This window comes from Hesperophylax consimilis, chromosome 3 (assembly GCF_061612785.1).
Source record: "Hesperophylax consimilis isolate HC1 chromosome 3, BYU_Hcon_1.0, whole genome shotgun sequence".
In the NCBI taxonomy this organism is placed as follows: Eukaryota; Metazoa; Arthropoda; class Insecta; order Trichoptera; family Limnephilidae; genus Hesperophylax; species Hesperophylax consimilis.
In genome coordinates this window covers 37,235,690-37,260,215 of record NC_142838.1, presented here as the reverse complement: position 1 = coordinate 37,260,215, position 24,526 = coordinate 37,235,690, and the positions used below count along the sequence as shown (strand labels likewise).

Genomic DNA, 24,526 nt, shown 5'->3' with positions numbered 1-24,526 from the left:
GCCCGCTATTTCGGTAGATGTTACTTTTGAAGCTGTCATTTTTTGACATTTGACAAGTAAAAACTACGTCATTAATAAAAATGGAACGATACACGCTTCAACAACTAAAAATTATTAAAATTCACTTGAGTGAATCAAATGCAAATCATCTTGAGTGATGAGGCCCATTCCCACCTCGGTGGCTTCGTCAACAAGCAAAATTGTCGCATCTGGGGCTCGGAAAACCCAAGAGTTATTGTTGAAAAGCCTCTCTATCCTCAACGTGTGACTGTTTGGTGCGGTTTATGGTCCGGCGGAGTCATTGGACCTTACTTTTTCGAAAATGAGGCTGGAGTAACAGTTACGGTGAGTGGATTGCGCTATCGAGAGATGATTAATGATTTTTTATGGCCGGAATTGGTGGTATTGATCTGGACAACGTTTACTTTCAACAAGATGGCGCTACGTGCCACACAAGCAACGAAACCATTGATCTTTTACAATTGAATATCAAAATAACACTTCTTATTGGAAAAACCTGTATTATATAGAACCACTTCCCGACGTAACTACACTTCGAGGGAATGTATATGAACACAAAAAATAATACATAGTGACATCCCATGTAGAATCTTCTCCCTTGGCCACAATCAAAATCTATCACTGTCTACTAAGAAACCTTTCATGTTCTCTCTGTGAAACAACCAACAACATTTTGGCATGCGCTATTTTTACGCATTTTTCTGGTTATTCTCTGGGAATCATTATTAAAAGTTTTAATATTTTTTTATTGTATGGACTAGATAAAAAGGGAAGTGACAATTTTCGTGCAGATTCCTCAAATAAATGGGCTGTGTTTTTTTAATATTCAATTATCTTAAATTATTATACTGTTTTATTAAAAATGTTTGTGATAATTCTTTTAACTTTTTTCATGTTTGTAACTAATATTTTGCAATATTTAATTATTGAAGACAATATTAGCGATTCTCAAACGAATATTTGAAACAGAAAAATCAGAAAAAGGTACGGTCACATCTAGGACTCGAACCAAGACCCTTGCATTGCCGGGGCACCGCAAGTAGAGCTGTTGTCAACTCTATGAACACCGCAAGTAGAGCGGTGCTCCGGCAAGGTAAGGGTCTTGGGTTCGAGTCCTAGATGTGACCGTATCTTTTTCTATTTCAGATTTTCATATAAGAATCGCTAATATTGTCTTCAATAATTAAATATTCCAATTTGAGATTTTACTCACCAAGTTATTCCAAAAAATAAATAAAATATTGCAAATTAAAAATCTTTTATCTGGTTTCTAAAATGATATTTTTTGCGACATCTTTAAAACGAAGAAATATATAGAAAATTTAAAATTCCTTGTCAATGTTCCGAAATTCTAAGAAAATTATTATTATTTCAACTTCCTACAACAGATACAACCCTCTTTGGCTGAATAAGAAATGTATATATCGATTGAATAAAATTTTCAGTCGTTTCTTAGGGTGGGTTGTTTCGGAGAATTTGAACGATTCATCAAATTTCAACGTTAATTTTTGGGTTCTGTGAAAGTCCAATTCAAGTTCTGTTATTATATCATTATAGGCTAGTTGCTTGAAAAAACTGAAATAATAACAGAACTTGAAAAAATCTTTCACAGAACTTTAAATTGAATGTTGAAATTTGATAAATTATTCAAATTCTCCGAAACAACTTAGTAATGCTGTTATTATTTTATTCTAGCTTTTTTTTTACACTGTTATTGAATGTTGGTATTTGTTCTTTATATTTGGTTTAATGTTAACCATCTGTCAGTTGTATACACCTATCCATTTATCTATTTTCTTTTATGTATAAAGTAGAGTGTCTGTGCATTTGACGCGGGCTGGCCGTGTGGATTCGATTTTTATATGAATCTACCGTTTTATTCAGATATTGATGAAACTTGACCTCCAAAACAAGTTAAAGTTGACTGTTTTCATCAGATTTAAGAAAATCAACCATAATCCCCATCAAATTTTTACACACCTGATGTTCAAAATAAGAGGAAATTTATTAACTATATCTGATTTCGAAAAATCATCCCATCCCCTTTTCCCAGCGCTTAAAGCAGAAATTAGATTCTTCTTGATGAAATTTTGCACATTTGAATAAACAAAATAAGAGGAAAATTACTGTCTACATCTGATTTACAAAAACTTTACGTAAAACCTGGACAACGCCGGGGACTTCAGCTAGTATATCTATTTATATACATCAAAATGTTAATATTCGTTTGTTCAAAATCTTAACTCTCCGAAGGTTCTTCGCCGATTGCTTTTAAATTTTGACACAACGTAGCATAGTTAAAAATGTGTTTTTTATAAATAGCGCCATCTATTGCATGGAAATTCAACAGTCGCTATTGTTTCTCTCTCTGCACAGACAAACTGAGCCGCAGCTACGCGTGGAGGGGTACAGCTCTTTTAAAATAAATAAAATAAAGTACCTTCAGCCACTCAAAAGCAGAAGCGGGCCAAGACTGGTTCTGGTAGCGCGGGAACTTGTAATCATCCTCCAGCGAGGGTATGTTCTTCTTCTCGCGCTCATCGGTGTAACGGGTGATGAACGAGGTATAATGGTTGAGGCCGAAGTAGTCGTAGGTCCCCCTGATGTACTCCACCTCCTCGGCCGAGAACTCGGGCAGGCGCGAGAAGCTGTAGTTCTGCTCCTTGCTGCGCTTGGCAATCATTTGCTTCATGATGGCTGGGTAGTCGCCCTCCTTGCTGAATATGGGGTTCGCGAACCAACCGAGCTGCCAAATTAAAACAGAATTAGTATGATATGATTATTATTACAGTCTACTAAGAAACACCGAATCTCTCACCCAGATTATTCATGGGCATCCAAATATTAAAACCTTTCCAAGAATATGTTCTTCAAAAATATTATGTAATTTGATTGTAGTACTTGTAGTTTGAAGTACTGTCAATATGATTGTTGTATCGTATAGAATCACCTCCCGTAGTAACCTCACTTTATCGCCGGACACCTTGTATAGTTGTATGTATGAACATACTAAAAACACTACTCACTGACATAACATGTAAAATCTTCCTTCTTGACCATAATCAAAATCAATATCAACCACCGTCTTCCAAAAAACCCCGAAATTTTTCCCTATTCCTTTCCAAAGATTCTTCTATTCCTTCTCCCAGCCTGTTGTGCGAATATGAGGACATTAACATTATAACATCATTGTAGTGACGAGGTTCCGGACATAATGTAGCGTTAGCCCCCAAATCTTTAAAAATTATCTCGTATGTTGTCATAACTTCACTTCACTACGATTTGATTCAAACCTTATTGTCTCCTTTTTTTATTGTCTTTTATTGTCTCTGTTTTTTGTCGTTGTTGTCGATATTGTTTTATATCCTGGCAATTTTACTATTTAACATTTTTTGAATTTTACCCAACAGATAAACAAACATTTGCCATACAAAATTGGTTGTTTATCAGTTGTGTAAATTTGAAAACAAGTTTATTATTCTAATTAGAAAGTCGTTTTATGTTAACATGGTGTTGTGCACCGTTATTGGATGGTTGGTATATATCTTTTGTAGTTTTTTGATGTTAACTCTCTGTTGTGTAAACAGTGAACCAGGTGTAAATGCTAGTTTTTACACTATGCCTGGCCTTAATCGTGCTTTGTTTTCATTTGTGTTATATACTTTGACGGGTGTATTGAGTTTACAACGTGTTCATAGAATTGACAACATGTTAATAGAGCTGACAACGTGTTCATAGAGTCGGCAACATGTTCATACAGATGACAACATGTTCATAGAGTTGACAACGTATTCACAGAGTTGATAACATGTTCATAGATTTGACAACGTATTCACAGAGTTGAAAACGTGTTCATACAGTTAACAACATGTTTATAGAGTTGAAAACGTATTCACAGAGTTGAAAATATCTTCATAGAGTTGACAACGTATTCACAGAGTTGATAAAGTGTTCATAGAGTTGATAACGTGTTCATAGAGTTGACAACATGTTCATAGATTTGACAACGTATTCACAGAGTTGACAACGTGTTCATAGAGTTGACAACATGTTTATAGAATTGACAACATATTCAAAGAGTTGACAATATGTTAATAGAGTTGATTTTTAATAAATTGTTGATAAATTACCCAAATATTATTATTATTACTATAGAGTTGACAACGTGTTTATTTATGATTAAAACACCAAGCAGTGCGTAGTATTTAGGTCCTTTGTTCGAAAGATTAGAAATAAAAATGACAACAATATAATTAATTCCTGTCACATTGAGCCATTACCATTGTTGTAACATTTATTGTAATATTATGTAAATGTAATATTTATGTAGGTATTTAAAATTACAGATTATTTTAAGTACCCGTTGACAAACTGCTATCTAGCAGTACAACTGTATACTGTATTAAAAATATGTTACATTAGAGGAAAAAAAGTTAAATATCATTATTTACAAAAATTTGATTACTATCTCTACTTAATTTATTTTACGGAAGGAAACAAAGTTTATTCATTCTATTAATGTACTTGGAAGAAAAGTTTTTGAGATTTTAACGGACATAAAAAAAATTATTACCAAAAACTGCATGATCGTCTGGGAAGCATGTTTGTCCTTGGGAGAATCGGTTTCGGCTTCTACCCATGGTGCAGTTAGACTGATGCCAACCTTTCCTGAAAACGTAAACAAAGTTATAAAATCTCAAACTCTTATAAAGATAGCACATACGGAATAAGTATTTGATACACGAACACAGTATTATATAAATTGCAATTATCATCACAGTATTATTGTTTGCGTGACTGAAGTGTTTATTGTGATATTAAATAATTGACAACGATCGTACCTTTCTGTTCAGCCTTGAATGTGTCGTTGTATAGTCTGTAAGCTCTGGCGTGGGCCTTGATTATGGTGTGAGCGCAAAGGTACTCCCCAACTCCGTGGAAGTTGATTCCAGGAGCCAGACCTCCTTCGACCCAGGTCTGTCCATAACCATTCAGACAAATGTTGGTAGGTTCGTTGATGGTGATCCAAATCTTTACCCTGTCTCCAAAAGACTGGTAAGCCACCCTTGCAAAATCCTCGAAATAGTCTACCATGAGGGGGTTAGGCCATCCTCCAAGTTCTTGAAGCCTCTGGGGCAGATCCCAATGGTACAGAGTGACGATGGGGGTAATGTTATGATGCAAGAGAGTGTTGATGATGTTGTTGTAGTAGTTTAATCCATCTTCGCTGACTTTATCGCTGAAGCCGGTAGGAAGCAGCCTGGTCCAGGCGATTGAGAATCTGTAGAAATCAACTCCTAATTCCAGAAGCATTTCAATATCTCGCTTCCATAGATGGTAGGAATCACACGCGATATCTCCCGTGGTGTGGTCCAGCACAGCAACCGGAGATGTGTGGGTGAGGTGATCCCATATGCTTACTCCTTTATCTGAAAATTAAATAAAATCTCCGTTTATTGTGTGTTCATTTTTAGGTAAACACAGAATTCATCTTATCAAACAGGTTTTAAAAGCATTAATTATCTTACTAATGCTCAATTGGCATGCTATTAGAGAAACCAAGATACTAAAACAAAATAAACATTTAAAAGCATTATTTTTTGATAAATAAAAGGTAAAGTAAATCGACCATAAGCTTTGTACATTCTCAAGGCAATAAGAATTCTTGGGGCAAGACAGAAATATATTTTGCACCATCACGCCGCCTCCCCGCAGGGGTAGGCTGAGAGGACGGACCGCCAAACAACTCGGTCTTCACACTTCTTACCTCATTCACATTCACACATCGTCTCATACATATTCTTCTATTATTCTGAATATTGACATGGCCCGACTCAAGTATCTGATTCACTTGATCGTGCCGTCTCTTCCTCGGACGTCCCCGACTTCTACTACCATTCGCTTTTTCATCATACATGCTTCTTTCACTCCTTTCTTCGCTCATTCGCTCTGCATGCCCAAACCATCTAAGCGTCCCTTTCTTAATCTTGCTCATTACGCTTACATCAGCCTTGCACTCTTTGCGTATCTCCACATTTCTACATGGTTTTAAAACACATACGTCTCAGGTATCTCATTTCAACAGCATTTAATCTACTTTCTTATTTTATCTATCAATTCCATGCCTCACTTCCATACATCAGGGTAGGTACCAGAACTTCATTGTGGACTGCTAACGTATATATACATTTACAAAATTATTTAATTAATACCATTGCTCAAAATATTAATCAGATTTGACCGTTTATCCCATATTTTAGGATCTATAAGTTTGGCAAATTATGGCAAGTGATCGCTCTAAACGTTTTTGCAAACATTGCAGAATATGCCAAAAATCGCCCGAGTGGTTAATTTAAACCATATTATTGACCTAGCGTAGCGAAGTCTTGTTTTAACTCGACCGTGCACTACGGTCTATGGTGTAAAGTTAGTTAGGTTTAAGAAACTACCAAAGTTGGTACGTTACTGCATTGAATACATTTTGATACAAGAATACCTACAGCCAAATGAATGTAAACGTGGATATATATATAACGCATAATATAAGAGATCTCCTGTCAGAACTTTCGAGAGCATTCTTGAACTTTCCGGAACCTTCTAAAAACTCCGCCACTCAGAACCTTATAGAATCTTCTTGAACTTTCTCTTTCGAGAACCCTCTAGAACTTTTTGGAACCTTCCAGACTCACCGACACATTCTGAATCATTCGCGGCCAACATAGAACATTTTCGTCACACACTCTCTTACTTTCGATGTGACACCAAGGGCTATCTAACCACTATATCCACCGGTGGATGGCAGTGGCTAGTTGGGAAGAAAATTAGGCGGGTAGGGAAACACGGGTTTCTTTTCAAAACAAATTAAAGATTATAATTACGAATGCTAAGTATAAACCGCCATAAAGGTGTGAATACATTATGGCCCAGTCAACACTAGTTTCTACCTAGGTAGATGCATGTTTTAAAAAATTAATCACCTGTACAAAATTAAAATTTACTAATCGTGATATACCTACTGATATTTTACTTAGCACATCACCTGACTGCAAGAGATAAGATTTTGTTGTGGGTTTTTCGTATTATTCTAATATATAAATAATTAATGCACCTTTGCGGTTGATCATTGAAAAATCAGGTTTTTGTTTATATTTTCTGAATATAATAGATACAAATGTGTGTTAAGTGGTTTCAAGCCACAAATACCTTTGTGAGGTTTAGGTACCTAATGATATTGCCAAATATTAAATGACCTTCTTGAAACAAGTCTTCGTGTTATTTATTGTATGGGTCTAGTGGATAAACATTAATTCGATTTTTGAAACCTTTGACCTTTAACATTAGGTAAAATGAAATCGTTGCCGAAAAAACCCAATATTTATCATGTAATGGTCCTACTTTTTTTTTCTGTTTTATATTATTATACCATTCTAAAACTGGAAACATTTATCCTACGCTTTATTCTAGATTCATTTTAGTTCTAGGTGTTACGACATTGGCTCAGACGACTTCCGCACAACGCACCGATTAAAATGTCGAAATGGCAAAATAAAGTGAATGAAATCAATTCTTCCCATCGAAGGATTAACCCCTTTGACGGCATCACTCAGTTTCAATTCAATTCAATTCAATTAAAAAAAACATATACTGTGAAAGTATACAGAAAGTATAAAGGGTAAAGCTTATGGGTGGTAAAGCTTACACCATATATGATCATGTTTGTGAGGAATGTGGAGGTGCAAGGCTGATGTAAGCGTAATGAGTAAAATTAAGAAAGGGATGCTTGGATGGTTTGGGAATGTAGAGCGAAGAAAGGAGTGTGAGGAGGATATATGAGGCAAATGCGAATGGTAGCAGACGTCGAGGACGCCCGAGGAAGACATGGCACCATCAAGTGAATCAGATACTCAAGTCGGGCCATGTCAAGAGTCAGAATAATAGAAGAGTATATATGAAACGATGTATGAATGCCTTAAACTATGTATGAAAATGTTTGGCGGTCCGCTCTCTCTGCCTACCTCTGCGGGAAACGGCGTGATGGTTAGTTGGTTAGTTTAAATCAGAGATGTGCAAAATGGGTACCCAAAACCATTTGAAATGCAAAATGGAAATGGGTCAAAACTTTTCGATTTGAAAATGCAAAATTCAAAATGGTTTTTAGAAAAGCATTTCAAATGCAAAATGAAAAATACCTATTTTCAAAATGCATTGGAAATGCAAAATGGTTTCTCAGGTCAAACAATCAAAATAATTATAGAATTTTTAAACAATTTTATCATTTAATAATGGACATCAATATAGAATAAACATATTACATGATGGTAAATCCAAAAACACCACGACTACAGATTATGAAACCACAAAAAATTTGCGTAAAAACATAGAAACTGCTATCTAACATTTAATATTACAGCGTCATGGCCCCACGTTCAGTATTTGAATCAGTATTCTTTGTAATGGTATCACTCAATTGCCAGGGCTCCTACCAGGGAGCAACTTGACAAATGTAAATTATCTTTCATAGCGAGGTTGAGGACCGACTGATATTTGGGGCTTATGAAAAAAAGATGAGTGGAGATAGTAGGAAGAATGTTGCAAAAAAGCATTAAAAATGGAAAATGCATTGAGAAAAGCATTTAAAATTCAAACTGCAAAATGGTTTTTAGAAAAGCATTTAAAATGCAAAATGGAAAATACCCATTTTGCATTTCCAATTGAAATGGATTTATTTGAAATAAGGCACATCTCTGGTTTAAATATACAAATAGAAACAGCGGCAAAAGAGATTCTAGGTTTCTTGATATTTCCATATGATTTTCGTTAGAAACCCCCCCAGCTGCGTTAATAATACAAATTATTCCATGCACCAAGCATTTCTTGCGCGTTTATTATTTCATACATTCTTTTGACTTTTTGCTGCATACGTATGTCAGGTATATGCATACATACTTTTTTATAAAATTGTGACATTCGCACGTTTCAGGATGCCGTTCATTCCAGATCGTTCATTCTATCATGTTGTGTATCATAAGGGAAATCTTCAACCTACAAGCCGATGTATCAACTACACTCGTAACAGACACGTCGGTTGAACTCCTCCAATTTTCCTCTGGATTATCATTTAGTAATTCAAATCATTTTAATTTGAATTCTTGAAAGCGCCTTACCAATGTAATTATTCAATATTTCAGCAAACAAATAATGAAATAAAGAACAACAGTCTATGTCTAGATGATAAGTGCGTAGTCGGAAAACACGACAAACGCGCGCCCGATATTTACATGGTTGACATTAATTTCTACGACTCGTTCTTGAGTTCAACAGCTCGGATGTGGAACGATTTGCCGGCTTCTTTGTGTTCTCTCTCCTACAACATGGGTCTCTCCTCAAAAGACCCTTCATACTATATCCCAAAGGTGACATAGGCCCCGAGTGAAATTATTTTCCTCGGGGCCTCTCGTGTGAAAACAATCTAAAAAAAGTCTACCTAGTACGGGGCGTACAAGGTCTTCCGTGTTCAGAAGTTTAAACCATATTTCACGACAAGTAAATTGTCAAAACCACTACATGTGTTTGATGGTCACATAGGTAGTGATTAAATACAGATTAATACTCACCTGTATTAAAATAAAAATTAACCATCAAGAAACTTTAACCGCATCCTTAAACCGTTTATCTAGCCGGAAGTAAGTAATGGTAACTGGTAACTACTCCGTGGCTCAATTTGAAGCCACTTCCTGATGAGTGATCGAGTATTTAATATTATATACTATATGTATATAGTGACCTTAGAGGTTTAGTGGTTTTGCCATTAACATTATAGGACGTAGCAATTTATATCTATTGATTCCGCATTCCTTATCAAAGTTTTTTTTCACCAATTTTGGCGGTTAGATATTTTCACCATTGTTCGGTTTTTATGAATGCATTCTATTCCGTTACTTTTAACTTCTATGTATAAGTTGCTATCAATATAGTTTCGGAATGGAAGTGACGGTTTTATATCAGATATGTCAATGTTGATTCGTATGTTTTTATTTATAAAAATATATATGTTTTTATTTATTTATACTGGGTTTTACAGATGTTCTCACATACGTGAGAACTATCCAGTTACAAAAACTCGGATAATTTACAGACAAAAATCTACAGTTGCATAAAAATTACATACTTTAATATTCAGGTAAAAATGCAATAAAATACAGGTTACGTACAATTAAAAAACCAAACAAATAAGAATATAAAATTAAATAATTAGATAAAATGAATTTGGCATTCTCGGACTATAAAAATATTACCATGTGTGTTTTCGGCTACTGGCATTATACCTAGCTCTCTCATTTAAAATTTAGTCGTATTAGATCTATCAAAAAATTTATATATTAAAATTCAAAAATCAGTCATTTTAAATACATGTAGGATGAGGAAAGATTTTTTAAATATTTATGTTAAGTGATCAGTAGGATTTATAGGCCCTGTTAGGAGTTCTACCGAGCCAAACCCTAAAGTAAAAAAAAATACTAGGAGAGCCAAGAGACACGAGAGTTACAGTGAAACATAATATAATTATCTAAACATATTATTTAGCAGCATCAGAACATTTTTTTTGAATCTGTATAGATTATCGATGAAAATATCTACTTCAGCACACAAAATTTTATTATACAGTCGACACATTTGGGTCAGAGGGCTAAAATAGGCGATATTATTTTTGAATGTATTCAACTGAAAAATGCTATGGTGTCTTAAACAATGGGAATTGGGGAGATTTATTTCAATATTGCTAAGCCATAATGAGGTATCAATATGGATAAATATGTATTTATAAATGAATTCCCCACCGTTATTTTCACATTTCTCTTTAAGCAGCAATAATAACGACACTAATAAGTAGAAATATTGCTTTTGTAGTGATGGGGGACTTATATAGTCGATTATACTCGAAACTTATCCACTCTACTACTGAACGCTTGATTATTATTCTTTCAGAAAAAAACTCCTTACTTGATGCTTGCTTAGGTAGGTAATTATAATAATAATATTTGGATAATTTTTATAGGGCCGTTTTTGTGCAAAATCACCTCAAGGGCGCTGTACAAGTATATAATACATTTCTACTATGTTATTACTAACTAAATGTGGAGATGAGACTTGAGATTAACACTTAATTAACATTAACTAATTGTTTATTTGCGAGATTTAGATACAGGATTTATGACATAATTGGATATAACTGGACTTTCTCTCAGGAATGGTATATTTAATTTAAGGGTATGACAGCTTAAAAAGTTTTTAGTTTAGACCTGAATAAGGAAGTTGAGTCCATTTTTTTTATTTTTTTTTATCAATGTTCGCATTCAAACTTAAATACTGGTATTTTTTTTTTTTTTTTTAAAGTTTGTTTTCATAGTTAAATTAATTCTCAAAGTTTAAATTTTATTAAGCCCGCCAAAACGAGCGGAATCCGAGCGGTAACAGGCGGGGTGTAGTGTGACGTCATTAGAACTGTGAAAACCACGTCGCTTAAGCATTATGTATGGAAAAAAATTTAATTCTTCAACAAGGAATTCCAGTAATTTTTTTACCAATGTTAACCGTCTATTATAATTGATGTTATTAAAAAAAAAAGAAAATTGATTAAGATTTCATAGTTAAATTAATATTTTAAGTTAGAATATTTGCTTTTCACGCCCGATACGGTACTTGTACGGTATCGCCGTCGCTACTTGTTGACGTTCCCCGCGCGAATTCAGGACCACCGCGCAGAAAAGTAAGGACCAAAAGTAAAATAACGGTTTACAGCCCAGTTCACTGTGAGACTTCTCTGAGCGGCCGGCGGCCTGAAGTGTATCACATGCTTTGTGACATGTATAATAATAAAAACATCTAAGTTATGCAATAAACAACATATTATTATAAAGCACTATACGAATATGTATCTTTATAAATCCATTTCATATAATAATAATAACAAATACGTACATATATTTGACAAACCCAAATAAACCTTTGGCCTATACACCTCTCTCATCTAAATCGACCATCTCTCATGTAATAGAAAGAGATGCACCATAGGTGTTCCGTTGTACGTACAAGTCACGACACATGTGACGACAGAATTCTTTCGACCAATCGTGGAGCGTATACAGTATATTGCTATTGAATGCTTTTTCAAGAACGTTTAACTAATTGTAAGAATAATAATATAGAAATATATTTATATATTTAGAATCGATATTTTTTGATCTACATGAACATATTTTTTATAAGTCAAAATATTTTTCACTCAACTTCCTTATTCTGTTGGACTTGTTATGGATCTTAGTTCCGGAGGGAGTGTATTCCAAGCCTTCGGCCCAGATACTCCGAAAGCGCTATCACCAAACTTAAAATTTGGCTTGCACTTAAGTTCCATCAGTCTGCCTACAGCTGATGATGTTACTGATCTAACAGTTGACTGCCTCAAACCAGTGTTTTCAGGGACGCATAGTTCAGAGACGTAGGATGGGGCCATTTCATTGATGGATTTAAACACCATCCAGCACAATTTGTAATGGATTCTTGCATGGCACTTGAGCCAGTGAAGGTTACGAAGGTGTTCTGAAATGTGCGAATATTTTGAAAAAGGTACCCAGATAAGTTTTTTTTTATTGTGACCATTTTAATAATTTAATTACTCCTGTCGTTTTACTACCGTCTGAATGCGGCCTAACTATATCTCGAGTATTTTACTACCGTCTGAATGCGGCTTAACTATATCTCGAGTATTTTGAAGGTTATCTTAATCAAAGGACAAAATTCTTATTTGCTTAAGAGAAGAAATTCTTACGAGTGTATGCATGCCAAATAGACTTGAGTAAATACAGATTTCGTGAAATCTCTATTTACTGTATTTACAATCTTTCGCAAATTGGCAGAAGTGTTACTAGATTATGTAAAACCCTCGACTGAGATATAGATGACCGTCTTAAAAACCTGTTTTCATTAAAATTACTTAATTAATTTGATACAGATTTGAAAAGAGAAACCATTTTCAGTATCACAGCCTTCAAATCGCTGAATTTGAAAGGAAAAATAAGTTTGCCCTTCGTGAAATAAAAAATCTTTGTGTTATTAAATGTATTACATCAGCATTTTCAGACAGGATTCAGGCGTTTTATTTTTGCAGTTTTTTGCGTTTTAGCTAAAGGTGTAAAAAGCTGTTATTGGAATTCCCAAATAACCCAGTAGGTACCTACCTAACTGACACGGGACGATTTCTTCATAACAGGGCTTCTAAACTATAATTTATGCCGTGTTTATAAGTAAGGGATAATATTATGCGGCGCGTAAGGTCGGAATAATGTAAAACTTCACTTGTTACCACGGCATTTTTACACGGAGAAAAATACATTGATAAAATGTATTGCTAATTTATTAAAAATCTCTTCAAATTATTTGAAATCCAGTTAAAAACGGGATTACTTTCCCTTACCGAATAAATTGATGATAAGTTTCCTGATAAACTTTTAGTTAAATACCAATAAATTGTCACGATGTCGGAACACGTATTCATAAAAATTCTTACATTTTCGCATTTTGTCATCATATAGTATCAAGATAAACGCAGGTGCATTAGCACGTGTTATCGGGAAACGGCCTGCAAGCCTGTTTTTAACCGGATTACCAATAATTTAAAGATTTTTTAATAAATTGCGAACACTCTTTTTTATCCGTGTTCACTTAAAAAGTCCTTACACCAGGCTTAAGGCCAGCTTAACCATACCGACGTTGAACGGACGTATAAAAATCTAATTAGTAAGACGGTAAACCTTTATAACTCGGTTTTGTTAGGTTCGGTTAGGTTTTGTGTTCGGGACACAAGTTGAGATTCATAAGATAACACCTACAAACCTCATGAATATTTTTTAGTGTAAAAAACGTTTTTCGAAATACTATATTTCTACATAAATGAATATTTAACTTTCAACTAGAAAATTTATATAAAAGATACATATCAGTAATTTTTTAATAACTTTGTTCACCTGTCATCGGGAAGTCAATTATATAAACTGCCCCCAAGTAGCTAATGGATTGCTTTCCATTTCCCTTTATATAGCGCCTGTATGGTGTTGTACATGATGTTAATTATGTTGTTGTAATTTTAGAATTTGGTTTTATCTAAATATATGTTAGAGCTTATCAAATCTTTATGTTATTTACAATATTTTACACCCCACGTCTACAAATTAAGTGTACAAAGGGGTAGTCGTGGAGTGCTTTGCTTACTAAGATTGATTTCTCGTTTTTTTTTTGTTTCAATATGTTAATTAATGCGATCCATTATTGTGCGCCCCTGTCCTACACCTTGTTGAAGACTTATTTATAATTCTTGATGGATCTTTAATCTATGAAGTTTTTGTTTCGTGCTCTCCGCACTGTAATCATTGTTCGTGGCGAGTCACGATTGGAAACGCCTTCATTATAAAAATAACATCTCTAAACATTTTTGCACTTATTCCTTTTTTTATTTTTTTTTCTAATATTAATTGTTATAAAACATTGAGAATTTCATCCCTTATTTTATTATTATTCACGATATGAAATCATTTGAATATATAGTCAGTAAAAAAACTACTTAAAAAATAAATTATATTTTTAAAAAAGACATGATTCAATAACAATGAGGTATTTTCATAAACTATTGATACTTTTAAAAATGTAAGATAAATATATATTTAAAATTATTTTTTCTAATTCTGATCAATGTTCTGATAAAATTTTATTATAATATTTTCATTTACGATCAAAAATTGCTCGTTCCTAAACGGTTCCAATTGACTACAGCGTCATTATACTGGTAAGAACGCATTCACGTACAAAAACAAACACGTCGTTTTGGCCGCAATCAATGGCATATTTTAAATATTTACAGAAAATTAAGATATAACAAAAAAAATACCATCATTATAGTCATTTTTTTAAGAATAAAAAAACACTGTTGCGGCTTTAAAGATTTATTTATCATTTTTGTATTTATTTTGAATTAACGGCACAATAACGGTTAATGTTAAAAAAATACAAGGGAATAAATAAAGATGATATTTTGAAATATGAAGGCAATGAACCAAGGTTGTTTATAACCATTCCAAAAATAATTCCTAAATCGATGGATGGTAACATTATTTGATGAGAATCGAGAAGGTACCTACCTACTCGAGAATACAAATAATTTACGTGCAATAAACAAAACGTATTTCACAGGGGGGGTCGACTCCGATCTAAATTTTGGTCCTAGAATGGTGGTGCTTTATGTGAAGTCATAGCAATATTTAAAATGCCAATATCCAATAGGAACACTTTGAACGCCATAGAAGAACTGAGTTGTATAAAATGGGATATCTGTGGTAACAAAAGTCAAAACACCACATGTTTATGGTTCTTCGCCGACGTAAATATTTGTGAAAAGTGAAAGTAGTTTTTTTGCAAAGTTCGCATTTTGCAAAAAAATTAAAAACGACTTGTGGCTCTTGAAAAAAGATGCTTTGCCGACCCTTAATCTTCCAGATATCGGAATATATCGGGATTTACCTGGTGCACAAGGGACCCGGGATGTTAACCAAAATGCAGGTGCGAATCTCCCTCTGTTTGTTCAATGTTTCTAATGTAACTTATCATTAACTTGAATCACCTCAGAATTGAATCTATTTTCTTTTTTAGACCGTATTCGTGTTCCACGTGTACCCCCAGTGTACTACTGCACAAATTGTGGTGCCCTCCAAGATCACAATTACAGTTTTAAAGGTATAAATCTCTATCGACCTTAATATTATTCATATGATTGTGAGTGTTGGTAGAGAGATAGAATGAAAGAAAAGACGTTGATTTGAGTCGTTATTATGATAAAGATATTCATTCAATAGAACTATTATTTCTTCAAACCCAGCAACTGAATTACAGATATAATATTCTATGTTTTGTTTGAGTAATGTGATGTTTATTTATTTCAGAAGCTAATGTCTTCCCTGAACCCAGCAGCGGGCCCATTGCTGCCAAAATGGACGTAGAAGCGTATACCTTCATACGCTTCTATATACAACTGTTTTATTTTTCTCTAAAGGAAATAATATTCTAATATTCTGTTTTGGTGTGTTAACATTTTATTGTTATTTAAAATGTGTTTTGTGTTTACACAAGCTTGTATGTCCCTTTTTTGTGTTATCTGTGTTTGAGTAATAAAATAATTCATGCAATTACGAGTTTTTCATTTTTAAATAATATTTTAGGCTAATAAATGGGGACCGTATTTATATTGTCTATGGTAGTACCGTTTTTTTTTTTTACTTTCCTCTATCTTTGGTCGATGGTTTGTGACGTCGTGACAACATATTCCCTTCTCTTTCTTTTTCTCTTAGTTCCAAAAAAATCCTTCTGACGAAATATGTTCAGTACTAAAAGCACGAAGATGACGATCTAGGTGTAGGTTCATTTATGGTATTTCATTATTATTATTTTAGTTGAGAGTTGTGTAGTGGCATTTTTGAAATGCACTAAACTACAATCTGATAGATGTACTTACGAGATATTATGTTTAAATGCAAATAATATATTATAAGACTCTCGTGATGATTGGATAAAGTTCTAGCAATCTATCTTATGCGAAATATTTTAATATTGCCTGAATCGTTTTCTCTTAAAGGCGGCCGAGATTTATCAAACTTGTTATTTATCTTAAAATCAGTGGTCGGTTGTTGAACGCCCAATAAAACAAAGGTTAATTTTATACACATTATTTAAAATCTATATGTATGTTAAAAAAACATCTTTCGTGTTTTGATCATAATAACAACAAACAATGGTCGTGTATAATAAATTATCCAAACTGCATCCCTATCCAAAACCTGCATTTCTTGTTTTTATTCTAATAATAAGAAGATGAACATTCAATTTGCGCGTTAAATTATTAAATTGTTACTATTTTAATAAATGAGAAATCATTCCATAGTTTTACAGCGTAACAATTTTTTTACCATTTTTCCATAATATCGTGGTATAGATATGATATAATATTCGCATATTAGTATAATTCGCAAAATTTAAGTACTTAGATTTACAAAATAACTTTATATCACGCATAAATCTCCCCAGAAAAAAAAAATAACAGAGGGTGTGGTATTGAAAACTGACTTAAAAACAACTTAGAAAACTGACTTCATTTCTGATAAAAAAAACTTCGAAAACTGTCTTAATTATTCCTGAAAACCGACTCCGAAAACTGACATGTTTCTGAAAAATCATTTTGCAAAGTGACTTCTTTTCTGAAAAAACAACTTTGAAAACGGAATTATTTCCTGAAAAACCGCCTTCAAAACTGAATTTATTATTTCTGAAAATAGACTTTGAAAACTTACTGAATTATTCGTGCATAAAAGATTTTGTAAGCTGGCTTTATTCCTGAAAAATTATTATTGTAAATTGACTTTAAATTTTGAACTGACTTAAGAGGAAGCTAAAAGCCAAAAATGTGTATATTCTTGGTATACCTTATATCGTAGATAATAGGCATTAAAATCGCTTGACAAACGGAGTCTAGAAACGTTCGATTTCAAGCAAAAAACTGGCTTTTACTTATTTTGTAAATAATTTTATAAGAAAGCAAAAAAGTTAATCAAGTGAAACTGTCACAGATAATTTTATCTATAAAACTGTATTTTTAAAAGTTGTTTCCTTTATGCGTTCATAATAGTATATTAAAGTATAAGTGGATAAACAGGTCTTTAAAACACGCGCGATTTTTCGAGCACGACGGCGTAGCCGAGTGCTCGAAATAAAGCAAGTGTTTTAAAGACCAGTTATCCACGAATACTTTACGCTATTTTTTTTTATTGGTACTCTTTGAAAACACAAATATTGATATTATTATTAAAAATTTGGAAATAAGAACTATTAATGAATTCGTGACGTGACATCATAATATCTTGTTGTCATGGAAATGAAAAACACAAATATTAATTTGCAATCTGTCACATAAGATTAATAGTTGGATTTATAGTTAAAAGTTGACATTTTAGACTTCACATTTTGTTGATTTGTTGATGTTGCCATGGTAACTTTAAAAAACGCGCGTTCCATAAAGTGCGATTTAAACACGCTAGCGGCTAGAGCGTACTTTAAATGAGTAAAAAAGGGCACCAATAACGGAAAAATATTTTTGTAGTAGTTTGCATTTATATTTTTTATTGAGTAATTTATTTATTTATTTGTATTCTACTCAATCAAAGCGATAGGAAAGCCTTCAATTTAACTAAAGCATATTTTTTCGTTTTCGTAATGTACACCAATTCGTTATAAAGATTAATCAAAATAGTGATTTAGCACTAAGCTTCGCCTTAAAAATTCCAAATAACTTTTAAAATTGATTTTTCGGTCAATTTTAAAGTACCTTTAATTTTTTTTTTAAAGATTCAGTTGTTTCTAAAAGCTTATAGTTAATCTTTCATTTCCAAAAACAGGATATATTATTTAATTTGTTATAATAAATCAAACATTTAATAATTATTAATACTTAATAATAGCGACTGGTCTCCCGACTACGAGGATATTGAATTTTATTAACACCCGACCAAGACTTGTTCTAGTCAAGAGATTACTATGGCTGACAAACAGGTTTATAAATAGGAATTTGTGCCAAATCAGTTCGTTAATCTTTTTGCCAACTTGTATGCAGTCCAGTCGGCATACAAATCTCCAACACAATTACATAAAACGCAGAGAAAATAACACTACTCTTAAGGCGTTGTAACTCGAGTGTGTGAATATGTATTTAAACTTAAAAATTCAATCTTATTCGAGAAAATAGTAACACCTTTCTTACAAATAGATATTTTCTCATTTAAGTACCAATAATTGACAAAAACTAAACAAACTTTATTTGTAAGTAACACATTTACACACTGTGTTGCCAAAAAATAATGCTATTTTTATCAATCTTATAAATCTTTAAAAAAAAATTCCGTTAATTTTTCTGATATATTTATTGTTATCAAGTTTAATAAGTACCTTTTGTAGAACTCCATTTTATTGTAAGTATTTCATTGCTAAATTCAGTAATATTATTATTTAATTTATAAAACGTTTGCACTGTGATGATATTACACGTGACAGCTGTTTCGTCTTCTGAAGGCATTAGCAAACAGGCGTTTTTTTAATAAAGTTAATAAAAATATTTTTCAATATACAAAAGAAAAATAGAAAAAGGTGGTATTGACATCTACGAGTGTCTTTGAATTTTTAAAACTTCTTTTCGAACAATATTGCTAACATGAACATTGTCATTGTTTATAAATATATCAATACCGAAAAAAAGTTAAAAAAAGAAGAAATAGGAGATTGATAAAAATGGCAGAATTTTTCGGTAGCACAGTTTGTAAACACGTTGCTCCCGGATAGAGTGTAGATATTTTATTTTCTGTGTCTTTTTCTATTTCACATTTTTTGAATTTCAATAATAAATGTGATGGTGTTTTGTCAAATATATTGATATTTCAAAGTTCCATAGCTCTTAATGGAAATTGAGAGCTCAAAATAGTCGAGTCGACCTATAACATCCATAAAGAAATATGCTCTGCCAATTTTATATATTTTAGATTTTATACAACAGATCACTGATCAGTTTTTGCTGTTTTAGCAAAAAGTTTCGTCTTAATAGTGGAGACTAAAAACTAATACTACCACTGGAACGATTTAAAAAAACGAAATAAACATCCGGGTTAACATAATTGATAACTCCGCATTAATGGAACTTACCAACAAAAAACTAGTTAGCGAAAAGAACTTTGATAAAAATAAAACACAACATGGAATCATCTTCAATTTTATCATTAAAAAAACACACATCAAACCCGTTTGTATGTTAGTGTATGTTGAGTTGTATATTACACGTAGGTACCTATAAAATTATTTTAGAAGACGTCGTGTCGTTATATTTATAATTTATTAGCTTGATTATATGGTTAATTTGTTATTTAACTATATGATCAATTTGTTAACTTGATGTTATATTGTTAATTTATTTGTCTGCTTGGTAAAAAATGTGAACTTTTGCTTATGCTTGTTTTTTGGTGTTATTGTATGGATATTGTGTGTATTGTATTGTATATTGTATTAGTGTATATTGGGTTGTAGATTACACATAGATACCTATAAAATACCTTAGAAGACGTCGTATCGTCACATTGTTAATTTATTTGCTTGCTTTGTAAAAAATTAAAACTTATGCATTATGCTTGTTTTTTGGTGTTATTGTTTGTATATTGTGTATATTGTAATGTGTTTTTTCTATTTAACACAATGTGTTAGTATAATGTTGGGTTGTATATTACACGTAGGTACCTATGAAATTCATTTAGAAGACGTCGTGTCGTTATATTGTTAATTTATTAACTTGCTTTGTTAAAAATGACAAATTTTGCATTATGCTTGTTTTTGGTGTTATTGTATGTAAAATTGTGTGTATTCGTTGGGTATTCTATATTGCATATTGTGTTAGTGTATATTGGGTTGCAGATTACACATAAGTACCTATAAAATACATTTAAAAGACGTCGTATCGTAATATTGTTATTTATTTCCTTGCTTTGATAGAAAACATTAACTTTTGTGTTCGCTTTTTTGGTGTTTCGCCCACTCACAAACTGAACTCTCAAACCACTTTCATATTTGCATAGAATTTCGAAATGTGCGCTCAAGTTATTGTGCAATCACTCGATGTATAGATGTTTTACGAATTAAATAAATGTGAATTTTATTATATCGCGTGAGATTCTACAAATTAAATAAACGTTTTAAATATGTTTGTTCGACAATAAAACATTAGGTAAGCTGTACTTACAAATACCTACCTTTGGTACAATTTAATTCAAAGATAATACTTAGTTTAATCGTACCTAATAGACCAGAATCATATTCTTTCTCACGCCAAACTACGCTTCTTAACTACGCTTCTATTTTAGTTTCATAAGTATCGACCGGTCGGTGGCCGAGTTGACATCGCGCTTGGGTCCCACTCAGGCGTAGCGTGTTCACTTCCTCGGCTGGCTAAGTCCTCCATCACAACACAAGCAACATTTTCAGCTTACTGTGGTGGTAGTAGGAGATTTTCAAATATTGTCAGGTTATTCGTAACCCGGGAATGTTTGTCTTTCTTTTTAAATTTTTTTTTTTTTTTTTTAAATATTTAACGTAGTATTATTAGGGAGTGGTGTAAACAAATGCATATACCTATATAATATATTCCCACTGTGCATACGTGAGTGACATTTACAAATTGAACCAATGTATGCGTTGTGAAATAGTAACCGTCTCAATAATTAAAAAAAAACGCTTAGTCAAATTATTAAATTTCATTTATTTTCTATTTTGAAAAAAGATTTTGGATTTACGAATATGAACAAATAAATATTTAACAAACGAAAAGTACCTACCTACCTACGATATACGTTACAAGAAAATTATTTGTTTTTGGGACAGACCAGTAACATTGCGGGATAATCTGAATTATTGACAAATCAGTTACAATTTCAAAAATGGAAATTAAATTTTTTTCGGTTAAAAACATTATGTTCTAGGTAGATAATTTATGTAGATACTCTGAATTCTTCAAACATTTCCAATTTTGAAAATGACACTTAAATTCAAAGCATATCTGAGGTCTAGAGTTCATTGAACCAGAATTGCGATATTGTATTATATTATATTTTTGATGATTCTAAATGCGCAGTAATATTTTTTTTATTGATTCTGTAGAAATAATATTTCTCTGCTTTCATCTTGACAAGTCAAGATACATCCTGTGATTTTTCTAGGGTAAGATGTAAGAAGTAGTATTTTTCCAATATATTATCATAACAATTTAATTCAAAGGAAAACGTAGTATAATTAATTGAGACTCTTTGGAATGTCTACATTATTTCATGGAAAATGAATGTTCAATTATTATTCTCACCACTAGCTTAATACCATGAAATGCAATGCAAATGTGAACACAAGTGCAGAATTAATAAGAGATTTAGATGCGAATTTAGCATATATCATTTATTTTCTTCCACGTACATAAATTAAATTAAGTAATCATTCAATTATCGTGTTAATTTTGGGCTATTGTGACGCGTTGCGCTTTCTCCTTCTTTGACCAATGTTTATAACTGCGTTGGAGTGTCAACCATCACAGCAGATGTGTAGATTATGGTGAGGTGTGTATATACCAATCTGTATGGGTTGGTTTTCTATACGCGATGTGTCACAAGCTACCATTTTCTTTTCACATCACATGTACATCCAGAAAATGAAGGATTTTACTTTGGCGCCATTGTGAACTTCATTTTTCTGGGAAGTGAATTAAGATGGCCCAAGAATTTGTTCAGCTTCTTTGCTCCATGAAACCATTGAAGATGTCATCGACATAGCGCCACTATATATAGATGACATCTATATGCAGATGACATCTATATGCAGATGAAATCTATATGCAGATGACATCTATATGCAGATGACATATATATGCAGATGACATCTATATGCAGATGACATCTATATGCAGATGACATCTATATCCAGATGACAGCTATATGCAAATGACATCTATATGCAGATGATATCTAAATGATTTATATAAAATCATACACTTCTTCAAATGTTTTTTTCTAAATTTCAAAGCAATCGTTGAAGAACTTTCGGAGATTTAAGATTTTGAACGAACCAACATTAACATTTATATTTATATAGATTTAACAATTATGGGTAATCCGTTTATTTTATCGCAGTAATTGATAGTTTTCAATAAATTCTGTTTTGCTGACCTTGAGGAACTGGTACTACAATGCTAACTCATTAATTGCCAATAGTATTAACTTGTAAACTAGTATTATATGATGTCTATAAGCCAAGTAAAGATCATTGCCAAATACTTAACGCTCATGGAGATTAAATAACAATTATTCTCTAATTTGTACATTTATATTCAATAACAATGTGATGCATAATGTATTGAGTTTAAAGGAAATTACTGATGATGGTCACGAAGCAATAATTATTAAATCTTCTCTCTTATTTCGAGAGGACAGGATGGGATCATAAACTATTTTGAAGAGAATTCTAAAGATTTAACAGGTAATATAGAATTTTCCAATAAGAGGTATTATTTTGATAATCAATAATAATTAATGATAAAAATCATTAATCATCTCTTGATAGCGCAATTCATTCACCGTAACTGTTGCTCCAGCCTCATTTTCTAAAAAGTAAGGTCCAATGACTTCGCCGGACCATAAACCGCACCAAACAGTCAGACGTTGAGGATAGAGAGATTTTTCAACAATAATTATTGGATTTTCCGAGCGATGCGACAATTTTGCTTGTTGACGAAGCCACCGAGGTGGAAATGGGCCTCATCACTCAAGATGATTTGAATTTGATTCACTCAAGTGAATTTCAATAATTTCAATGCGTTGTTGAAGCGTTCATCGTTCCATTTTTTTATTGGCGTAGTTTTTACTTGTCAAATGTCAAAAAATGACAGCTTCAAAAGTAACATCTACCGAAATAGCGGGCTATTCAAAATAACACCTCTTATTGGAAAACCCTGTATAATATCATGTCACATCACAATAAAAATGCTGACTTTAAAAACCGCTGGAGACGGGAGAAATCCGCTAAGAAATTACAAATTTTCCAAATTAGAAGACAATTCAAGCCTGAACGCAAGATGGGTGTTGATAAAAAAGCAGGATAACGTTTTTATAGCAATGAACACAATGAACGAAATGGCCTGAAACGTCGATGGCCTGGTACGTCGATGGCCTGGTACGTCGATGGCCTGGTACGTCGATGGCCTGGTACGTCGATGGCCTGGTACGTCGATGGCCTGGTACGTCGATGGCCTGGTACGTCAATGGCCTGGTACGTCGATGGCCTGGTACGTCGATGGGGTATTTCAACAAACTATGAATACCGTTAGAAATGTATGGAAAATATAAATATTATTAAAAATGTAATTAATATTATCAATAATAAGTATTGATTGATTAAAATTTTTATTCATAAATATTGATATCAAAACTATCTTGAACCGCACATTCCGAAACGGTACCAAATGGCTGTAATAGCTGTCACTAACGTCGCCTGGAGTGATGTCAACGCCGCCAAATTCGCGAATAAAAACGAACATATCATTGTTCAAAGGCAAATCGAAAATGGCGCATTTTAAATTATGTATGGTAATTTTTTTTTGCAGAATAAAAAAAAGCTGCGGACACAATTGATTATTTTGTTTCTACAAACAACGTCAACATAGTCCCTTTGCAACGATTCATTGAAAGTTTAAAATATCTTTACGCCGACCCTTTCTATATCTATAGTATGCAATTTGTGTTTAGCAAGGTAAGATCTACCTAATCATTATTTCTACAAAGTAATTTCAACAATGCCACTGGTGCACGAAACTTTGTCGATACTTTACCCGATGACGTTCAAT

The 24,526-nt window shown here is 32.8% G+C and overlaps 1 protein-coding gene across 1 annotated transcript in view; it reads right to left on the bottom strand.

The window, feature by feature from the left end:
• Positions 1 to 24,526, bottom strand: part of LOC149425418 (myrosinase 1-like) — a 50,146-nt gene that overhangs the window by 6,654 nt on the left and 18,966 nt on the right. The window contains exons 3-5 of the mRNA XM_089650634.1: positions 4,863 to 5,450; positions 4,595 to 4,689; positions 2,462 to 2,767 (exon numbers count right to left, since the gene is read on the bottom strand). Coding sequence (XP_089506760.1) covers positions 2,462 to 2,767; positions 4,595 to 4,689; positions 4,863 to 5,450 — 989 coding nt within the window. The remainder of the gene's footprint in view (positions 1 to 2,461; positions 2,768 to 4,594; positions 4,690 to 4,862; positions 5,451 to 24,526) is intronic.